Source organism: Macaca fascicularis, chromosome 5 (genome assembly GCF_037993035.2).
Source record: "Macaca fascicularis isolate 582-1 chromosome 5, T2T-MFA8v1.1".
NCBI lineage: Eukaryota > Metazoa > Chordata > Mammalia > Primates > Cercopithecidae > Macaca > Macaca fascicularis.
Window position 1 is genome coordinate 152,948,089 of NC_088379.1, and position 22,737 is coordinate 152,970,825.

A 22,737-nucleotide genomic window follows, 5' to 3' on the forward strand; every position below is an offset into this window, starting at 1 on the left:
TGGTGGTACGCACCTGTAATCCCAGCTGCTTGGAAGGCTGAGGCACGAGAATTGCTTGAACCTGGAAGGCGGAGGTTGCAATGAGCTGAGATTGCGCCACTGTACTCCAGCCTGAGGGACAGAGCAAGACTCCATCTGGGGGGAACGGAGGGAGAAGGTATTTGTTCTCAAAGGTGAACAAGTTACTGCTTTTACATGCTGGCTTCCTGTATTGGCTGGCTCCCTGCTGCCTGGGAGGTGATCTCGTACAGTTGAAGCGGGACTCTGCTGCAGGAAAGCGCTGGGTACGTGTGGGTCAGCCCCAGGCACCAACAAGGGAGCCCTGTACCATGAAACCAGTGAAGACGGAGGGGATTCTCCATCTGAATTGCCTTCATCTCCCCCAACCCCCACGTCCCTCCCAGGCTTCTTATCTGGTCCATTTAATCCAGGGGTGAGCAAATTGTGGCCCACTGCCACTTGTCTTTATAAAGTTTTATTGAAACACAGCTACACTTAGTTGTTTACGTTTTGTCTGTGGCTGCTTTTTGACTGACAGTGATAGCAGAATTGAGTAGTTGCAGAAGGTCTGCCAAACTTGAAGTATTTACTCTCTGGCCCTTTACAGAATAAGTTTGCCGATCTCTAGCTAATCAGTAATCAAAACAAGTCTGTTTGGAAGGGCCCACCTTTCTTAAAACCCAGCTTCAGGAAGTGTAGTTTACCACTGTGGTGGTAGATGGAGAGTGCAGATGATTTTAAGTGTAAGCTTCACACATCTCTTCTTGTCATTAAACCAACCAGACATTTTCCCTATGGGTTTTGGATGCCCCCAAATGTTTGTTTATAATTTCAAAAGGCCATTAGTGTTTCAGCGACTGAAAAATCTATGTGAGGTTGTTCTTTTTATAATGTATCATTTAAAATAAATTTTTATTTTGGAATAGTTTAAGGTTTACAGAAAAATTACAAAGATAGTACAGAGTTTCCATAGACCCTTCACTTCCCCTCTTCACCTCCCGCCCCCACCCCCGTCCCCAGCCCTTAGCATCTGACAGAACTGTGGTATGTTTGTTAAAAAATAATGAAATTAGTGTTGATACAGTACTGTTAACTAAACCACAGACTTCTTGTGGACTTCACCAGTCTTTCCAATAATGTTCTTTCTCTGTTCCAAGCTCAAATCCAGGATGTCATGTTTCTATTAGCAACTTTAGATTTTTTTTTTTTTTTTTTTTTGAGACAGAGTCTTGCTCTGCTGCCCAGGCTGGAGTGCAGTGGTGCGATCTCAGCTCACTGCAAGCTCCACCTCCCGGGTTCACACCATTCTCCTGCCTCAGCCTCCCAAGTAGCCAGGACTACAGGCGCCTGCCACCACGGCTGGCTAATTTTTTGTATTTTTAGTAGAGACGAGGTTTCACCGTGCTAGTCAGGATGGTCTCGATCTCCTGACCTCGTGATCCACCAGCCTCGGCCTCCCAAAGTGCTGGGATTACAGACATGAGCCGCCGCACCCGGCAACTTTAGATTTTTAAAATGATGACGTCTACCTAATATGGCCATACTTTTTTCCCTTTGCATAGCTGATTTGCTCTCTTTTGGTAAATTAAATGGTTAGTGATGGTATAACCCTAGAAATCAGAGGTAAGGTCTGACCCAGAAATATGTAATAGTGAGGGCTTCGTTTATTGACTGCTTACTGTGCTTCAGTGCTTTACGCCTGTTATCTCATTTAAACCCCACAGTGACCCAGCCGGTGAGTCATGACTCTCTTCACCTTAGCTGAGGGAGTTTAAGTTGCTCAGCCAAGTTTCGGTTGTGGATGACGCCAAGTGCAGACTAATGATGGCAACTGTGGGCCAACCTCTGGGGAGCACTCTTAAGTCATTTGCTTCCTCCTCAGCATAGCCTCTAGCTATTGACAAAAAGAGGAACAAGCCTAGGGGAGGAAGAAACTGCAAGCTGGCACTCAGCCAGCAATGACATTGGCAGCTTTGGCACCCAGGTCTCTCTGCGGAGTGGCAGAGTCTTAGGCATTTGTAATTTGCATGTGTACAATCCTTCAATGGCCTTTCTTTGCGTTTAGGTTATGATTGTGCCTCCTGAATATCCCGGTACTCACATCTCTCTCACCGTTCTTTCCATATTCCATTCCAGTCACTCAAGAGGACTTGAGGGTCTGAGATCTGTGCTGTCTTGTCAAAACAGGGTTTACTAGAAACAGGACCTTGAGTAAGTTGCTTTCACCTTTTTGAGATGGTCTTCTCATATGTCATGTGGAGTAATAGGGTGGTTGGGAATAAGTGAACTGTGCCTGCATGTTGCATGTAGCACAGGGCTAGATTGCACAGTTGTGCCTTGCATGAGCCTGGGTGTGGGGAGGTGATGATGATGTTGACTATGGCAGCATCAGCTTCAGCATTAGCGCCACACAGATGCTGCCTCCTCCAGGAAGTCCTTCCTGGCTATCCCCCTGGTTATTAGGTGCTCCCTCCACTCTTCCTCTGAGGGACCATGGGCAGTTCTCTACATGGCTCTCAGTGCCTGTATTATGGTTATTAATTGGGCATTCTCCACTCACTTGGCTGGAGAACAGGTGGTGTCACGGTTGCCTGGGTGTCCCCAGGGACTAGCACAAGGCCTGACAGGAAGTCCTCAGACCGTAAATGATGAGCCAGTGGGTCTACTCCGAACCTTCCTGATGGGCAGCAAAGGCCTCCTCCCCCAACCCCGTGGGTTATGGCGACTTGCATGTCACAGGCCTTTGTTTCTCTGCACTGCTGTTATCCCTCGGTGTGCTCTTGTGGAACCAAACAGTGTGCTTGCGTGTGGAGTTCTCCCTCTCCTGGCACTTAAGGAATAACTGGCATTTATTTGAACAGAGATTTTCCCATAATATACAGATCTACAATATTTCCTTCTGTCTTTATTAACATTTTCAAACACTCTTGCCCAGGACAGCTGTTCTAGACTTATGCTGTATGTTTCCCAGACTGGCATGAAAGATCATTTCACTAATGTGTTAGTTTCTGCTCAGAGACCTGGCAACTGAGAGTTTAGAATCTTTCATTGCAGTGCAAACTTCTGATTTGATCTCATATTGTATAATTGTAGTGAAATATCTTGGTATTTGGGGGATTTAGTCACTTCAAATAAGCATTCATTTCTTTTCTTAGTGCGTATTCTCCTCGCTGTACCCTTTTGAATTTAGATGGCACTCAGTGCTAACATAGGCTGGAATCAGGGGCTTGTGCCTCTAGTGCTGCCCAAAGCCTGACCTGTCTATGTTATGCAAGAAATGTTTGTTAGATGCAGGAGTTCTCTGCTGATCGGTGCAGCTGGTGTCGAGTTTTAACAGTTAAGGCCCCTATTCCCTTCCCCCTTTCTGAAATGTTTGTGATCTGCCGCTGCCAGAGCGTTTTTAATATGCATGGAGCATAGAGTCTGGTACTGGAGGAGATTGGATCACAGTTTGAATCAGAAGCAGCATGGACTGCTGATCTGTTCCATTTTCTAAAAATACACTTTGTAAAGTATCCACATACACAGCACTGTCATAATTCCATGTTTTGGGGTTTGGCCCCACTGCTGCGCGTGAAAGCTACAAGGTCTTTCCTCGAAATTCAGGCCCGTGTTTCCAAGCAAGAGTGTTGACTTTTTAAAGAAGAGAGTTTCCTCATCCTTTACACAAATGCATATTTCCCTGCTTACTGTCTTCCCAGCTCTTCCACCCGCCTCGCCTAAACACAAGAAATGCCTCTGTGGCCTCAGGAACAGTCAGGTAGACTTTGAATCTATGTATTTTCAGGAATGTGTTTCCAAGTTAGCAATTTGAAATCTTCATCTGCTTTTAGTGAAACACTCTTGTTTCTATTTGTCCCCTTTCTATGAGAAGGAAGGAGGGTGACATTGGCTCTTCCATACTGAAAATGGAGAGAAATCCTGTTTTAGGAGAAGCCTTTTGCAGTGTAGCATGTGAAGTTGGGAAGACAGCGAACAGATATGAGTAGTTCTCTATATTTCTGTCTTGGTAAATGTGGTTTCTGAGCTTTTTAGGAACAGTTGACTTCTTCCTCCATGTTCTCAAACTGCAACTTGGCTTTCAAGAAACTCGTGGCACTGAGGTGCTTTTTTGTACTTGGTCAGTAGCTGGCATTAAACAGAATTGGTGGTTTGTGCTCATGCCGGTCTTACTAATCAAAAATCTGTAGTTAAAGGGACAACAAGAAAAAAGGCAGTAAATAGATTTTTTAAAATGTTTAAATTTGGGAAATGGTAGGAAAGGACTCTCAAAATATTTAATTATGTTCTAGCACATAATGAGCTTTTAATTATTATTTAGATGTTATAAATTATTATTTAGATGTTATTATTATAAAGATGTTCTTTGGGAAAAAGGTGGGGCTCTCCCCTGAACCACAGAGTAGAAAAAAATGGTCCAGTGAGTGTTTTCGTTCTCCCAATGATGATACTGTCAAGAACTGTGAAGGGTCTGAAATTTTACCCTGCTTGTGAGCCACTGAATTAGCCTACCATCGTTTCCGGGATGCTGGCAGAAGGCGTGGGACTCGCCGTTGGAGCCAGCAGCCTCTACTCATCACAGCAATGAGAGTATCAGTGTTCTCTTGTGCCAGTTCCCTGAGTCCCAGTTCTTACAAGGCAATGCAGCTTGGGCCAGGTCACACCTGCATGCCTCAAGAGAGGAACCTGGAGCTTAGAAAACCCGGATCTTGTGTGATGGGTAAAGCTCACTCTTTGAGAGAGAGAGGTGGAGAAAGAGAGAGATAGATATGCCTTAGGGCTCGGTTCTCTCTTGGAGCCCAGGGTGAGGAAAAAGCTGTTCGTCCTTTGCTTATGGGCTGCCATTCCAAAATGCCTATGTTCCTTCAAAATATTTTAAATAAAAGAAGGGAAAGAATATCAGAAACTCTTTTTGGAAACTAATACTTTACTGTTTTTTGAGAAAATGTAGGTATTACATTTTAAATAATATTTAAAAAATTTTTCAAATCTTCTTATTAAAAAGTTACCCAAAGTTTGGAAAGTAGGAGATGGTTACATAACGAAGCTCATGTTTACTTTTTTTTTTTTTTTTGGCCTTCCAAAATGTATGGACAGCTTGCTTTTGGGAGACACTATGAAACATGCTATCATCTGATGTGTACTGGCTTGAGATGTGAACTCATTACACGACTTAAGTATATATACTCACTTCTTGCCTCATCCCTGATCCTCCCTGGCCGACAAGCCTCTGAAAAATTTCCTCTATCCAAGCACCTGCTCTGCTGCTTCCCAAACCTTATTTGGCTGCACAGGTCTCTTCTTTCACAGGCTTCCAGTTGTCCACACATCTCATTGCCTCATCTCCACAGAGACTGTCTCCAGTCTCGCATGTTGCTCCGTCCTGTGAATATTCCAGCTCACAGTGTGTCTGCCCATGTGGGGTTCTGAAATCAAAGGAGTCACCTTGTAGAGGCTTCTGAGATACACCCAGGACGTCACATACAGAAACTTAAGTCTACATGGGAAGTCTGGGAGGTAATCTTGGTGAACCGGTTAGTGCTGGATCACATAGCACATGTGTGTGTTAAACAGCGACAGAAAGATCACCAAAAACAGAAAAGATGAATGTGGAGAACTTGACCCTGGACAAGGGCTGCTGATTCTATGTTCCTGTTTGGGATGAGATGGAGAAAGCCAGGGTGCGGGACAGGCAGGGCTTTCTGTTTTGTATCTGTCATTGCAGTGGTTCTTTCACTTTCTAAAAACCGAGGGGTATTTTCCCTTTACACGCACGCGCGCGCACACCCCCCCCCCACACCACACATGGAGGTTTTCTTTTTTAAAGAAAGATGTGAGGATTAAGCAGACAATAGCTCTAAAATTTATGCTCTTTATTTTTCAAGGGCCACATAAATATAGTCACATAGTTACTTTATCTTCTTCCTGTAACTGTCCTCCCTCTAGGCAGATGGATGGCAGTCATTGACGATTTATGACTCTGAAGAGCTGAAGGGGGGTGTGGCAAAACATCTCATCTTCCTCCACCGCCACCCTCCAAGCACCTTGAATAATTGCTGGGAGATAACTTGGCAATTGTTTGGCTAACTGTGACCTTAATTCCCTGCTAGGGCTTCACTCACACCTACCTCTCCTTTCCCTTCCTGATTAGTAAGACAACATTCAATGTTCCTTTTCTGCTAAAAAAAAAAAAAAAAAAAAAAAAAAAAGGAGTGACTTTTGTGACCGGTGATACAGATCACTTTAAGATTTATAAGGTATCTTGCCTTGGGATAAAATAGGTTTTATGACTCCCAGATGAATGGCTGGACAGGGGAATTGTAAATAAGCTCTTTGAAGAATAATTTTTTTTTAATGACCCCCTTGGTTTACTGACCAAAGCATAGGAAAGCTTCAGTGTATTAAATACCTACCAAGTCAATTATGCACCAGATTTGTAAAATCCAGTTTTGGTTTTAGAACTTTCTAATTTGGTTGCTCAGATGTTGGCTGATGGCTCCATGTCCCTGCCACTCTGCCTGGCTTCGTGAGATCTGGAAAAAGAGTTAAAGATCTTCCTGCAGAGGCAGTAGAAATACTTGAAGCCATCGGAGAACAACCAGTGTCAACTTGCCCTTTCATGTATTGGTGTCGCAGGCCTCCAGGGAAGGTGTATGGGTTAGAGAGGCCACAGGAGGAGTATTGGGGGAGGTGGAACTGGAGCTGAGCCAAGGAAAGGCAAGATTAGAGCAGGCAGAGGAGGGCGGGGAGCTTGAGAGGAAAGGCAAAGCTTGAGGCAGAGGTGGGAGTGCCAGGAAGCAGAGCTGTGGCAGAGAGGAGGCTGCCGGGGCGGGGTGGCCCCTGGTAGGCGGGCAGGTGGAAGAGCATCGGATATGGGGAGACAGGTAGGTAAACTTGGCCCTAGGTTGCTGAGTGTCGCTGTGTTGGAGGATTGCACCTGGGGGCTGTCCAGGAGGCCATGCTGGTGCTGAAGAACTCAGTGCCAGTTCTCTGGCAGGGGAAGCAGTCTAAGCGTGCTGAGGAATGTGGGTCTCGGGAAACTGCTCGTGGAAACTGGTGTACTGGTTTAGCGGAAGACAGCGGGCATCTGAGGTGAAGAGCACCTGGGTGCCGCAGACAGGGAACACGTGTGTGTTCAAAATGTCACTGAATGAAATGAGACGCTTCTCAAGGGAACATCATATACCATAGTCACAAACCTCCAGTTCTGAGGTCACTGAAGAATAATTCAGATCAACACGGATCAACTACGTGAACTCTCCCTCTGTGCTTAGCGGCCATTCCAGGTGTCTGTTCACTGACCTGTTTACATTAACTTTAAACAAAATGGAAATATTAAGAAATGGTCTGGTCACTAGAAGTTTTTGCTGTTCATTTCTAGTCTTTGGCCTTCTCTAGAGGAAGCCTGAATCCAGTGGCATTTTATTCTGCACGGCCATACGTGTAGGAGCAGGTGAAAGATCTTTAAATGTTTAGCTGATCTTTTGCAGCTGCCGGTCACGTACTTGATGCTAGATTCCTGTGATTTTCCTTATAATTAGAAAAAATGAATACCTTGAATATCCCGCCACTCCTGTGAGCAATTAGATTCTGGTTTTCTAATTAGTGAACTCATAGGGTGCTAGTAGGTTGGACAGATTGGAGAACCCGGAGAAGGACAGTAAGACAGCTTGAGTTTGGGGTTGTGGCTGGTTTCTGGGTTGTTGCTATCCACAGTTTAGGCTGCAGCCCCGGCAGGATGCAGAGAGGACTCAGTCCCTACTGGTCAGGAGTGATAGGGGAATTAGCGACCTAGTCATCTGGGATTGGGATGTCATGCATTTGATGTTCTGTGGCCTTTCTGCTATTAATCCTGTCCGTCAAACTCCTACCTTTAGCCCAGGTCAGACCCGATCATCTATGGTCCAGTGGCTTAACCCACAGTCTCCAACCACAACAAGCTCCAACCCAGCTGTGACACCTCCTTCACCCGGGTCATCCCTTTTCCTCTTTTCTCCTCCTGCTACTGTAGTGGACAAGCCACCTGAAAGGTACGTGGTTTGGAGTGGAATGTGGAATACGGTGGCAGCACACACAGGGGGCTTGACGAACCTGAGCAGGTTCTTGTGTTCTCTGCTGGCAAAGGCTTACCCAGATACCCCCAGCATCCCAGACTTCATGGACAGCACTTACCACCTTGTATCGGGGCGTGCCTCACCCAGTTCAGTAGCAAATTCTTTGGAGGATTTGCCTTACATGAGACCTGCTTGAACCTACTCTGTTGTGCTGGTTGTGCATTTATGAAGAAGTTCTTATTTTGGAAGAACTTCTTGTTCATGAGTATAAAGCACATTCTTTGTTTTAAAGGTAGGCAAGCTGGCACTGGAAACATTCGCTTCCATGGCATCCAGTGGCCAGGTCCATAGAGGACAGAGCTGCTGGCCTCCAGCAGGCTCTTCCACCTGTGGTGGCTCAGGTGCTTCTTCCTGTCAGTGGCTTCCCCCATGCCAGTGAGATGAGGCATTTCCTTCGGATTTCATTAGACTGGCTAAAAGCATGGTTTCCATCCTCTTCACGCACGGACACAGAGGTTGCTTTAACGAATGGTGAGAAGCTGGGCCTGGTGTGCCGGCACGGTGTAAATACGGAACACTCAGGCAGGAGCAACAAGCCCCTTCCAGAGCGGTGGCTGCCTGGGGTGGATCTGGGCTCGTGGTTTCCCACCTGTGGAGTGTGGGTGTGCTGCCTCATTCTGCCGGCTGGCCGTGTGTCTCCAGGTGCGTGTGCTTTTCCTAACACACCAACTGAAGTGCTTGGAAATAAACATGTCCTGTGGTTCTAACAGTGCTGAATGATAGGAAAGGGCATCCCACCAGGTAGGGAGGAGAATTAGGTGAAGTGGTTCAGTGACAGCTGCTCAGGCTCCCTGAGGAAAGGCTTGAATTTGAAACCCATCGTTTACTTGAAAATCAAGTGCTATTCTTAGCCTCATGTTCACTTCCATGTTAATTTCTTTTTCGGGAGGAGTTGCCCTACTGGTGACATCAGTGAGATTTGGGGAAGGGGGTTGGGGGTGAGGTTTCTCTCTGTTTTCCACATTTTCATTGGTGTCTTGTGTGTTTTCTTTCTTTTCAGTGTCAGCAGTCGGAAGGCTCGGGCCGTGTATCCGTGTGAAGCAGAACACAGCTCGGAATTATCTTTTGAAATAGGAGCAATTTTTGAGGATGGTAAGTGTTAGTGGGAGCCTCGTCTATTAATCCTGTCTGCCAGATCACTAACGTCTGCAGCATGGAGGGAGCAGTCAGCGATGGTGCTGTTGTTGGGAGAGTGAGTGTCCCGCTTGATGCTTTGGACTGGGTTAAGCTGCTGTGTTCGGCTCCTAGGCCCCAATACCAGGGGCCTGTCGTCGATGGCTGGAATGCCACTGTGTTCTCCTCTTGATTATTCTCCATCTCCTCTTGCGGGTCTTCATTCAGGTCATTTCTCTCCTGACAGGAAGAAGCTAGTGTCACTTGCACTTAAAAAATATTTCTGATTTGCACACTTTTATTATATTTGTTCTCCCAGAGTTGCTAACCAAGTCCATTAAACGCTTCAGGTTTACCAACTCTGAGTCATCCGAGAATACTACTATGCTTAAACATTTTCGATTTCTATTTCCCTTACCATTTTTGTGCTTTACAGTTTTGCTGATTTGAACAGTGTGTGAGTCTCCAGATTCAGGTATTGACTTTGCATATTGAAACAAGGGTGTAGCTTTTGAGGATTTAATATTCATACACAAGCATTTAGGAGCTATGCCTGGTTGAATATTTCAAAAAGTTCTCTTATGGCTCAGTGTCTTTTTTCCCCTGCTCTTGCTTTCTTCCCTCCCCAGTCCTGCTCATTATGAAATGCATGGGTTGCTATGGAAACCGTGCTGTCATGTGTGGGCGGAGCTCCTCAGCAGAGTTCCAGGGAAGCAGTAGGAACCTGAGATGCTTGGAATGGAATGGTTGATTATCCAGAATGTTTGGGATATGTGGAATGTATCAACATGAGGCACAGTGGTGTATTGTCAGTAATGCAGCATTTGCTGACGATTGTTTTTTAGAAAGCAAGTTGCCTCATTTAGACTAGATTTCTATATGCGTGTGATATGTGCTCTTCAGAGACAGAGACTCCTGGTAGTGTCAGAAAACAAACAACAACAACAAAACCCCACATGGAACAGAATTAGACTTTGTGGAGAAATTTTGTTCTCGGAATAGAAGCAAGATCATTCCTCCATTACCATCACATGCATGCAGTTTTGCCAAGAGAATGTGGAACGTAGTTGCCCTGCCCCAGGCCTGTCTCACGTCGGCACACCATATGGCTGAAGGGGAGGCTGAGATGGTAGTATTGAAACGCACTCATTTGAGAAATGTGATGAATTTTTATTTTGTGTGATTAGGTTTGTTTAGAAGACTCTGAACTCCCTCCTGCAGTATGGTTTGTGAGATAGTTACCTTGGTAGAAGGTGTATCTATTAGGATACCTTAGGCTGCAAATAACAAAAATTGACACAGCCGGTTGAATCAGCCATGAAGATGGATTAAAGTCGGGCGCAGTGGTGCACACCTGTTGTCCCAGCTCGTGCAGAGGCTGAGGCAGGAGGATCACTTGCGCCCAGGAGTTCGAGGCCAGCCTGGATAACATAGTGAGACCCCATCTCAAAAAAGAAAAATGGGTTGGGGGAGGGATTAGTTTACACCATAGTAAGTTTGGAAGTAGGGAGTTCTAATTTTAATTCATATTCTCAAAGATGTTATCAAAGACTGAAGTAGTTCCATCTCTCTGCGAAACTGTTCTCTGCTGATGGACCTGGGCCTCTGTCTGGTTTCCCTGGCGGGAGCAAGATGACTGCCACAGTTCCATGTATCATGGCCACACTGTGGTGGAAGGAGGTGTCTCATCCTTGTGTTCCTTTAAGAATGAGAAAACTTTGCCAGGATTTTCTTCGTAGTTTACCCATCCTCACATCCCAGTATGTAGAACTGAGTCACATGCTTACCCCAAATCCATCACTTGCAAGGATTTAGACCAATCAGAATCACACAGGGTATAGGACACCTCTCCTGGGCACACAGCCATGTGAATGAGGGTCAGTGCCTAAAGCCAGCACAGATCTGCCAGTTTGGATAAAAGGGGACACGCTGGTAGGTGTCTGACCCAGGAGACTTACGTTCTCCAGCTCTAAAGTCCTGAGATGACTTGGAGTCTTCCTAAAAAGTGTGCATGTACACACGTACACGTACATAGTCACACAGTGGTACCTATGTACACACACGTGCACACACACATCAGTGTCTCCGTGCGTTTTGGAGGAGGAGAGCCACTGATTGCAGGCAACGTGGATTCTGAACTCTGCAGTTATATTTTGCCTGGGCTCACAGCATGGCTTTCTTATCCTCCATGTGACCTGGAACAGGCTCCTTTGGGACTCTGTGCAGCTGATTCTTCATCCTCAGTGGCAGGGATGGCCACAACATTGATGCTGTATCAAGATAGCATTGGGGCTACTAGAAAAAGAGGGTTCTGAGTTGCTGCAGACGTATGGGGGACAGGCTGCTGACCATGCTGCCACACTGGGTACATCGTAGCGTGCCTCAGAAGAGGCTATGTTTTGAGCCAGGTTGTGTCTCACTCACGTTCTGTGCTCTGCAGTGCTGGTGTCTAGCTCTGTCAGGACTTTGCTGGCTGGGGCACCCCGGGTGTCTCAGGAGCTCCTCATTCTGTCCCTCTCCTAAGGCTGGCTACTTGGAAAATACCTTGTGGATGTGTTGACACCCTCTCCCTACCCAGGGATGTGAGTGTCTCATTTAATGTGAGCTACTTGTCTTGCAGGTGCCCCCCCTGATTCTTTTATAGCAGGGCAGATAACATAGTGGAAGGTGTTCAGAATCAACAGCATTAGGCTTACTGCTTAATAGGGACACTTCTTCAAAGGGTACAGTCGGTGTCAAGCCCTTAAGCAGAGTTTATCTGTGTGTGTGTGTTTGCGCCTCACATCTTCTGTGCATAGTTGATCTCTTAGCTAGTTAAAAGCAGGTGCTTGCCCAGAACACGTCTAGTGAAGCCCCTCCTTAAACAGCTATGGGGTCTTCCGGTCTGACAACTGACACTGAGAAGACAGACCGTCAGGTCATCTGACCACAGCTTCTTTGGAGCCAGGCAGTGCTCCAAGTGGCCACTCTAGACAGCTCAGCCTGCAGGAGTGCTGCTGGGAACGCTCCCTTTCTGCAGACCAGCAATACTTAGTGTCCCTGGAATGCCCAAGACATTCTTCCTATGTTCACTTATCCATGTGGAATCTTCCAGCCTCCATAGATGCTCTTGCAGTGCCATTCCTTTTTGTACCTCATACAGGCAATAAAGGAAATCGGTTTATGGCACCCAGTGGCCTTTGGAGAAAACAGACTCGAGGTCAGAGTGACCCCCGGGCAGCCTCGTCAGTAGTTATGCGGTTTGGGATGTGTGCAGCTCTGAGAACTCCTGACCCGGAGTGTGGTTGACACAGGGGTCTTTAGCAATTGTGTGGCTCCATGACTGTCCTCATTCTTTGCTCTTACTGGGTGGGCCTAGACTTAAGTTATGAGTTCCAGTTCTAGGCGGAAGATGTGTTTCTTTAGTAGACTTACTAATGCCTAGCTGTTGCTCTGGGGCAATGCCTCCCAGCCCCCGCCCGCCCCCACCCCTCACCCCCAGGAGAGGGCTGTGTTTGTAAGGTCTCGGGGCAGTGATGTTGCTTTGATGACCAGAGGGACTTTCCCTTTTCTCTGGGCCTGGGGAATCCTGGAAATAGGTTTTGCTGGTGACCACCCGCCAGTCCTGCTATCTTTCCAGACAGGTGTGCTCCAGTCTGATGGGCAGTGGTTGCCTCCCCAGGGGCAGGGCTGGGAGGGTGCTGAGGCAGGAGGTTTCCAGGAGCGACCCCTCGCGGCGGCGGCAGCAGCAGCAGCAGCAGCAGCAGCGGCGGGGCTGCTTTCCTGGCTGTCCCAGGCTCTTTGTCAACATCCACGTGTAGACGTGGGGGAGCAAGTGTGGCCCAAATTAATCCTTAAAAGCCTCTGGCGATTAAACTTGAAAAGTCTCAGATAGACACAGAATAATCCCTGGAAAACAATTTGGCGTTATCCTGGAAAGTTGATCGCATATAGACCCCACAGCCCAACAATTTCGTTGCCAGGTAGATTCCTAGCACAGGGGAATCTGAGAAAAAAATATTGAGTGAAAAATAAGTTCCAGGTGACTAGACATTATGTGCTTCTGGTTAAGCTCACACATACGCAAAACAAATGGGATATTATTAGGGGTATGGACTTGTGTAAAAAAAAAATTCGGTTTTTACTTGTGTAAAAACTGAATTTTACCCATAGCCGTGATAAGATAGAGACATAGCATTCAAGCTACTGGTTGCCTCGTGGTGGGACATAGGGCAGAGCCCAGGACGCAGCCTCCCTGTGGGTCCTGCAGCAGTTCTGAAGTTGAGTGTGGGTTCCTGGCGCTTACCATGTGCTGATGACACTTCAGTGATTTCAGTATTTGTCACACACATTGTCTATGTTATGCTGAAAACTGAGTCGGTGGAAGGGACCTGCTTCTCTCTGGTGCTACTTGGGGTCCCTGCCCCATACCTGTCTTGTTCCCTCTTGTGGTCTAAAGGCTGTGAGGACACCGTGGCTGAAGCAGAGTGAGGCTCTTGGACTGAGACCTGCAGGCACGGGGAGGGTGCGTGGGAAATGACAGACACTGAGGCCACCAAGTTCTCCACCCGTAAGAATGGAAAAGCAGAGCCCTGTTGTCCGCGTAGACACTTCTCGGGGGAGGAGCGGTGTGATAAACTAGGAGAGGAGCCCCAGATGGGTATTTTGGGGTTCGATGCTACTGAGAGAGGTCAGATCTTCAGAGAGGGAGGGAGAGCCTGCCAGCCTCATCTGCAGCTGCAGAGCCACTTTTCCTGTGCTTGGGGACACCTTGCTGTTGATCTCCAGACCCTTCTAGCCCACCCCGCCCGCCGCTTGGCCAGGTCCACTTCCAAGGCTCTTGGATGTTATAGGATCCCCCATGATCACCTCTGTAAAGCAGTGACATCTCTCTCCCTACTGGCTTCTGCCTTCCAGGGAGGGGAGGGCTGGGGAGGTGGTGAATGGGGTTGTGGAGGCGTCTCTCTGGTTTGTTGGTTGGGGAGGTTTCCCCATTCAAGCCTCCTTTCACCTCCAGCGTCGTAGAACATCACCTTTTTCCTCCTCTGTTCATCCTGTCTTTTTTTTTTTTTTTTTTTTTTTTTTTGAGACGGAGTCTTGCTCTGTCGCCCGGGCTGGAGTGCAGTGGCTGGATCTCAGCTCACTGCAAGCTCCGCCTCCCGGGTTTACGCCATTCTCCTGCCTCAGCCTCCCGAGTAACTGGGACTACAGGCGCCCGCCACCTCGCCCAGCTAGTTTTTTGTATTTTTTTTAGTAGAGACGGGGTTTCACCATGTTAGTCAGGATGGTCTCGATCTCCTGACCTCGTGATCCGCCCGTCTCGGCCTCCCAAAGTGCTGGGATTACAGGCTTGAGCCATCATGCCCGGCCCATCCTGTCTTTTATTAATACTGAGTCTGTGTTTGTGCAAGTGTGTGGTATGTATAGGGGAGGAGGAGAAACAGTAAGCATGTGCAGGTGAGACTGTATTTGAGACTACCTTATTGCCTCCTCATAGCAGGTCCTACAGGCTAAGTGCTAGTAACCCCGTGTTGCAGGTAACAGCTGAGCGAGGCCCAGGAGTTAATTTCCCAGGTGCACCCAGCTAGCCAGGAGTCTCCTCCAGGGCTCTGACTTGAGCCCTGGGCCCCTTGCCGCTCAGGCCCCCACATTGTTACAACCCTGAGGGCCTCTTTTGCATAGAATCCAAAGCTTTTCCCTGATGGTGGCTGCATACTAGTAGCATTGCCAGCTAGGGTGTTTGGATGAAGTGAGAAGTCTCTAAAAATCCTGGTATGAAGAACAGTGTCAGGGTCAAGGTCATTGAAGGCATGAAGAAAGTGACTTGCTGCCAGATCACTTTGAGCACATCTCTTGTTTTGCTTATTCATTCATTACACAGATAATCATGTGTCTGACACTGTGCTAGGTGCCGGGTCTCATGTTATAGATGTTACATGCTCTCATAGTCTGGACTAGAAAAGAATGTCTCAGTGTATCTCTCCTATATGTACACGTATGCGTGCACACACACACACAGGACATGCAGGGCGCATAACTGGGAGCCCCAACCTGGTCTGGAGCCAGGGGAGGAGTCCTGGAAGTGGGGGGATGCTGAAGCTCCTCTTTGAAGCATGAGTAGGTGCTGTCCAGGCATAAAGGCAGGGAAGAGCATTCAGGCCCAAGGGAACAGCTCCACGGAGACCTTGAAGCCAGAAGCTTGTTGAATTTAAGGAAAGTGCAGGTGGTTAGGGGAATGCAGACAGGCAGAATGTGTTCCTGTTCATCCAGGGGAGGGAAGAACAAACAGTTACCCTGTTGCAAAGGACAATTAGAATTGGATTGTCAGTGTCTTCCAAACTGTGGGCAGCTATACCTTAGAGGACCGTGAACTCAATTCGCTGAGTTGCAATTAGCATTCAAAGAATAATACTTTTCTACACAAATCCATGGGGAAAAAATAATAGAATACAGAAAGGAAGGCATTGGGTGTGCACAGTGAGGGTAAGAGTGTTGCTTCATGAAACTTGTGTGTGTTATGGACGTGTATGCCTGTACTTGGTTTTTGATATGAAATTATTCTCCTGGGTTGTGATCGGAAGTCATCTTTCGAGTTGGTCTGCTGGAGTAGCCCATGCCTCCCCTTTCCTTTACACCACGGCTGCCATGCCTGCACCTGACCATGGTTGGGGGTTTGAGCTGGGGCCTGCCCACAGCTGGGGGTTATGAAATGCTTCTGCATTGCATTTCCGAACCCTGGTGAGGAGTGCTTGGACCTGTGCCCTTTGCTCTCCAGGCTGCAGTTTCCTCGTTAAGTATCACGTGAATATTTATGAACAGTCCATTGTGCCAGGCACCGTGCCCAGATGTATAAGGCTCCGGCTGCCTTCAGGAGTTCCCCATCCAGTGTGGGAGTCAGACCAGACTGTCAGAGGAGGAGGCATCCAATCAGGTCTCTAAACAGGAGGAATTACCCGGTGAAGAGGTTGGGGAAAGGCATTCCAGGCAGAAGGCACTGCACTTGCAAAGGCCTGGAGTTGCAGTTGGGATTTCTCTGGATGATTCACTGCAGTTGACATGCATGATGTGCCAGTGGAGTGTGAAGGGCTCCTGTAGGGGCGACTGGAGCCAGGTGCCAAGGGGCCTGTGTTACAGATTAGTAAGAAGCTTGAGTTTGAGGCTGGGAGCGGTGGCTCACACCTGTAATCCCAGCACTTTGGGGGACCAAGGCAAGTGGATCAGCCGAGGTCAGTAGTTTAAGACCAGGCTGGCCAATGTGGTGAAACCCCATCTCCACTAAAAATACAAAAATTAGCCAGGCATGGTGATGCTTACCTATAATCCCAGCTACTCGGGAGGCTGAGGCGGGAGAATTGCTTGAACCCGGGAGGCAGAGGTTGCTGTGAGCCAAGATAGCACCACTGCACTCCAGCCTGGGCCATAGAGCGAGACTCCCTCTCAGGAAGAAAAAACCAAAACAAAAACGCAAAAAGCTTGAGTTTGACTTTAAGCAGGGGAGGGATGTGATCAGCTCTGTATTCTAGATAGTTCACTGAGCATCTTTGTGCAGAGTGGGTTGGAAGGGACCGGACTGGAAACCGGGACACTGGTTAGGAGGCTGCTTTGGGACCGTGTAGATGAGGATTGTCATGGCCAGTGCAGGGAGGCAGAGCCTGTCAGTGACCCTGGTGCAGACTTTGTGACCCAGCATCCCAGAAGTCGCCCCTGTTCTCTACTGGCCACTCCCTGGTTGAACTTTTAAGTGAACACCCAGGAGGCAAGTACTTGGGGGCATTTTGTTAAGGTGATTTTTCTCTTCCTTTTCAGTACAAACCTCCAGGGAGCCTGGCTGGCTAGAGGGGACTCTGAACGGCAAGAGGGGGCTGATTCCACAGAATTACGTCAAGCTGCTGTAGCTCCTGGACGCAGAGCCCCTGCTGACCCTGGCACCTAGGGAACTGCCTGGGGGCAGAGAGCCACCTTCCTCCTCTGAGGCTCTGGGCTGCACCCACAGGTACCTCCACACTTGGGAGTTACCATCATCACAATCAGCCTTGCGGGTGGGGGGTGGGCGGGGATGGGAACGCACCGCACTGAACTGTGATTGTGGATCAGGAGGGGGAATGTCAGGATTCGCAGAATGGACTTTTCATTTGTCAAGTATCGGGACTTGTGAGTTTTAATTATCCAGCATATAGAATGAGAGGGAGGGCAGCCTTCTGCCACCCGTGTCGCCCCCACTGGCAGTCACATCACCAGAGCCACCCTGGCTCCCTCTCCTCCCCGAGCACCTGCTGCTGCGATGTTAAAGGGAACTGTGCTGCTCACAGCGATAGGTCTGCAGAGCGCATGCCTGGCTCCGGCGGCCTGGCTGCGAGAGGCTGCTGCTGGTGCGGGGGAGATGGTCCCAAGCCAGAGGGAGGCAGAGAGACGTGCTTCTCCAGCCTACTCTTCCTAGACGGCCACCTGCAGGACCCCACGTCACTGCACTGGCGTCGTGCACTGGCGTATTTGTAACAGGCTTCTCGGTGCTCCTCACCCGTGTGCTCTTTTCCAAACACCACCTTTTTGCCTCAAGGTCTCTGTAAATGAAATAAACTGTAATTTACTATTTGATTTGTCTGTCCTAATGTGGGGAAGTGGTTGTGGAAGTCATTGCCCTGTCTTGATTTATGAATTGGCAGCCTGCGATGGGACTTGTCTCTCTCTGCTGTTGGCGTGCTCACAGGTGGAATCTGTTAGTGGGGAGCCTGAAGTATTCGCAGTGAGGCGTGTTCCCGGGGGCAGCGGCAGCCTCTGATGTGTGCAATCCTGGAAGGGCATTCACATCTCCTCCAGTGGCTGCACAGGCCACTCCAGTGGCTGCACTACCCTGGTGCCTGCAGGACCTGGAGCAGGGCTGGGGCTTTGGCCCTGGGTGGTTGGTGTGAGCTGTCTCAGTGCCCTGGGACCAGCCCTCCTACCAGCACCATTGCACACCCTTACCCCACACCTCCCAGCATGCCTCTGCCTTCCAGGCCTCCTTGCTAATCTCCATCTGGATTAATTTCAGTGTTGAGGGAGGAGAGGGAGGCAGAGCAGACCTTCCCGGAGGAGCCTTCACCCTTGACCCTGCCCTACCCCTTGCTGATGGCCACCCCCAGCATGGGCAGGCCTTGCTCTGACGCTTCCTCATTCTCCTCCACCTCCAAGCCATGGGGTGCAACAACCTCTTGAGGAAGAGGGGACTTCCCTTGGAACGTGGGGCTTAGTTTTAGTGGCCCCAAGATTCTGAAGCCAGCCCCATGCCCCAGAGGCTGCTTTGGGGCCAGGCATGTCTTTCCACGCATCCCCATAGGAGGTTCCCGGACCTGTCGGACTTCTCTCAAGCATTTATCAAAGGACAGATGTGTCTGTTGCCTCATCCCCAGATGAACTGACTCAAGAGCTTGCCAGTTAACATCTTGGAAGTCACCTCACGTGGATGACGTGAGGATGTGGAGTTTGGGAGTCGTATGTGTATGGGGAAATGTGCTTCTTGAAAAGTATCCATATTATAAATGAAAATAAGAACGATTTCGATGCAACATAATTTAAAATAATCATGCGCCCAGTGAAGAGCATTGAGACCGCAGAGGAGCCCAGGGCCGCCCTACCACAAGCGGGCCTGAGGCCTGGGCAGGGGCTGGCTTTGCCTGGGGCTGGGGCAGCATAACCTCCAGGAGCATGTTTTCTGAGTTGTCGTTGCTGCCCCGACTCGTTGCTTGGGATGTAGAAGGGAACTTGACTCGTGAGAAGAGGTTGCTGGCATGTTCCACTTCTGTGAGGCCCCTCTGCAGGCAAAGGCAAACCTGTGGGCAGCTAGAGCAGGCTCAGGTTAGTGTTGGGAGGGGCTTCCGGGCAGATTCCTAATTGGTCTATCCCCAGGGGCCATTAAAACTAAAACTCCCCGCACCAGGTCTTGATTGATTTGTTTGCTTGCCGGAGATTCTTATTGTTAACAGTGAGATGCACCCAACCTGCCATTCCCCTCAAAGTGCTTTTACCCCCACTTAAATCACCACCAAGTTTGGCTATCTGTGTGACCTTGGGCAAGATCAGTCACCCCCATGATTCTGTTCCAGCCTCCTAAAAATAAAACGATCCTGAGAAGTTTGGGGTTGAAATGACCTAATAGAAGCAGCACACCCAGTATGTGGGGAGGGCTTGGCTAATAGGAACTGCTGTTCCCATTTTTCTTACTCCTATGAATAAGAACAGCAGTATCTTGCATCTTTGTCATCAGGGCCTTCTGTGTTCCTTAGATTGATGGGGTGACAAGTAGGGAAGTTCTGAAACTGTGCCCTGTGGAGGCTCCTATAGCCTTAAGAGCTGAAGACCCCTCCGGTGGCCCTCTGGGGAAGAGTGGCGTAATGCCAGAGGGGAGCAGGGGTGTTTCTGTCTGAGAATGTGACCTGTGCACAGCAGTGTGGCCAGGACTGCCAAGGCCTCTGGGCAGGGAGCTTACCCCGGACATGGCCCAGGATGTACTGAGGAGCGGGATCAGGAGGTGTTTTCTTTCTTTGGTGGATTATCTTCCTTCCCCTAGAAGAGGAGTGGAGTATGTTTTGCTGTTTTAGCTGGATGGGTGCGGCTGCTCCCCAGGCTCTGCTGAGGCTGCCTGGCCTTCCCTCAGCCCTACCTTGCTCAGCTCCTGCAGCACCAACTGCAGCTGCCTAGACCAGGTCCATATCCTGTGTTCATTCAGAGGCACTTTGGTGGTTTGGGGCAAAAAAGAGCACTCAGGCCATGCGTTTCTTGTTGGCACTGGGGCTGCAGGGCTTGCATCTGATGGTGCCACCCACAGGGCCTTCCCTGGTGTTCCCCACATCTGTAAAGGAGATGCCAGGTGAAAACAGAGCCAAAGGACTTGCAGGGGCTGCAACCTCACCCTCTTTCCTTTGTAGTATCAGCCACACCTGCGGTTGGGGATATGGAAGGGAAAAGCAATGGGTATCCATGCCAGAGATGGATGTCTAACTCATTCTTTCCTTATAGTGACTGCACAAGCCAGGGGACATTAGCCCATTTTATGGATGAGAAAATGCAGAAGGAGCACTTGCTTCCTCAGGTTCAATAAGCTAGTCACATGTTCTTTCTGCTGTGCCATCTTGTCCTCAGGGCCATGCTGTTATGAGTCGAATTGTTTCCCACTTTCCAAATTCATACGTTGAAGTCCTTAGCCCCCAGTCCCTCAGAATGTGACATCATTTGGAAATAGAATCTTTGCAGATGTCACTAGTTAAGCTGAGCACAGTAGGGTTGGCCCTAATCCGATATGACTGATGTCCTTAAAACAAGGGGAAATCTGGACACTGAGAGACTCGCACAGAAGAAAGATGACGTGAAGAGAAACAGGGAGAAGACAGCCATCTGCAAGCCAAGGGGAGAGGCCTGGAATAGACCCTTCTTCACAGCCCTCACTGAAGGAACCAACCCTGTTGACGCCTCCATCTTGGACTTCCAGCCTCCAGAACTGGGAGAAAATGCATTCCTGCTTAAGGTGCCCAGTTTGTGGTCCTTCGTTACAGCAGCTCTATGAAAATAAGACAGTGGTGAAAAGTGCATGTTGCATTACAGACAAGCTGTTTTGAAATCTTATTTTTGCTATTTTATATCTTGGTGACCTCTGGTAAGTTACTTGACCTTTTTATGGTTCTGTTTGTGCCTGTGAAATGGAAAGAGGAGACGCAACCTGTGGGATGTGACAGTTAAATGAGAGTGAATGTCCTGTGCTGGATGGGTGCATGGTAGGAAGTGGGGTTTAGTAAATGGAGATGACTGGCGAAGGCAAGGGGCAGGGCACTGTGGCGGTTGGGGGTCGGTTTCTGTCCCGCTTCTCATCTCTAAATCTCCACCTGCTTCCTGCCAGCATCTGTTCTGCAAAAGCCATTCCTGCTCTTCTCCTTTGCCAATGTTGCTCAGCCTCTCCCCTCCTTCCCAACACCACTCTCCACTATCCACTCCAGGCTCCTGCTCTCTTGGGCTTGCCTTTCTTCCCATTCACCTCCAGGCTGGGCATCTTCTCACCTTCTTAGGGGTTCTCCCAGTCTCTCAAAACCAGTCCCGGTGACCCCTTCCTTGGCCAGATATTTTCCACGACTTCTTGAATCTTCTTGAGTCACGTGGCTTTCCTCTGTCCACTCTGAGGATGCTATTCCAGGAGCGTGTCCTCAAACAGCTGTCCCGCTCCTCGTTCTGCAAATGTCTTCTCAGTTGCTTCTCAGCACTCTTCCTCCTTGACTGGCCTGAGCAGTAATTTATTGCTACCTCATTTGGGCAGTTCAGCTCATTCTAACGCTGAAATCTCTAGCTGAAAGTATCTCAGCCTACTGGTTAGAATACCTTGGAAAACACTATCGGAAGATCAACTTGATTGGAAAGACTTCTATTTTTGGCCCAACAAGGGACCTGCACTTTAAATTTGGGCAGTGAATGCATGGCAGCTCAGGGCTATGCATTGGTGTCTGGATTTCTTCTTCCCTGTGGAGTTTAGCAACTAAGGAAACACTGCAAGGTGGAGCAGCTCCCATGCTGGGAGCAGTAGGATCAGACCCAGCCAGGCCAGTTTTCACAGGTGCTGCCATCCACCCTCAGTCAGGCTGGCTTGGGGCATGGAGATCCATATAAACGGGTTTTTCAGACTAGGGAAAACTTGGAAACCACTGTCTTGGCAACATACATGCTGCAGCAAAATACCTGAGTAACTACTAGTGGTAGACATTTAAAAATCCCCTCCCCAAACCGTGCCCTTTTGTGGAACCCTTTCAGGCTGACTCAGGGCTTCACCTCACAACTTGCTTTGGCCAATGGGGTAGGAGCAAACTTGATTCAGTCAGAGGCATGGAAAGTGTTATATGCCTTTCCAGGGTCTCTTTTAGAGCCCTGGCTTTGCCATGAAAATAAACCCAGGCTAGCTTGCTGGAGGATGAGAGGCCACATGGAGCAGCACCACTGCAGACCAGACAGCTGCAGGCTGACCACGGAGGTACAAACAATCCCAGCTCAACCGAGCCTGGCTCAGGTCAGCACACCCCAGCCTGCTTCTCCAGCTGACTCATAGACTCATGAGAAATAGTCAATGGCGATTGATCTAAAGCGGTGGGTTTTGGGATGTTCTGTTGTACAGCAGCAGCTAACTGCCTGCCACTTGGCCCCATTGTTCACTTTGCTTTGGACAGTCTTGGTCCATGATCGGTGTTGAGATCATGCCTTACCCAGTGTTTTTTGGGAAGCTACTGTTTTATTTCCAAGAAAATTGCTACAGTAGCAACTGGCTGACTTGAAATTAAAGTGCCAGAGATACTTGTAATCAAGTCATTTTAATCTGTGTACATTTGCAGAGTTTATAAAAAATACGTTAGAGCTGATTTGTACATAAAGGGACAATGTTTTCTATTTGCTTGGGGGGAATTCAGCACACAGAAGCAAACAAGCCTCTAAATACACAGGCATCGCTGGGCATGATTTTTTTTAACTGCTCTGGCATATAGTGGCTGGCTGTCTCCGTGCAGAGACCAGCTCTTAGCTAATG

The 22,737-nt window shown here is 48.6% G+C and overlaps 1 protein-coding gene across 11 annotated transcripts in view; it reads left to right on the top strand.

Moving 5' to 3' along the window:
• The window catches only part of ARHGAP10 (Rho GTPase activating protein 10), a 352,159-nt gene extending 334,363 nt beyond the window's left edge, over positions 1-17,796 (top strand). For 7 of the 11 annotated variants that reach the window (XR_012435152.1, XR_012435153.1, XM_045391864.2 and 4 more), the window contains 3 exons: positions 7,878-8,030; positions 9,115-9,206; positions 17,013-17,796. Coding sequence is in view for 9 of the 11 variants with exons in the window: in XM_045391864.2 (XP_045247799.2) it covers positions 7,878-8,030; positions 9,115-9,206; positions 17,013-17,101 (334 nt within the window). In the remaining 2 variants the exon portion in view is untranslated. The remainder of the gene's footprint in view (positions 1-7,877; positions 8,031-9,114; positions 9,207-17,012) is intronic. The other 4 variants (XM_045391866.2, XM_074040570.1, XM_074040568.1 and 1 more) reach the window with 1 other exon arrangement.
• Positions 17,797-22,737: the final 4,941 nt, after the last annotated feature.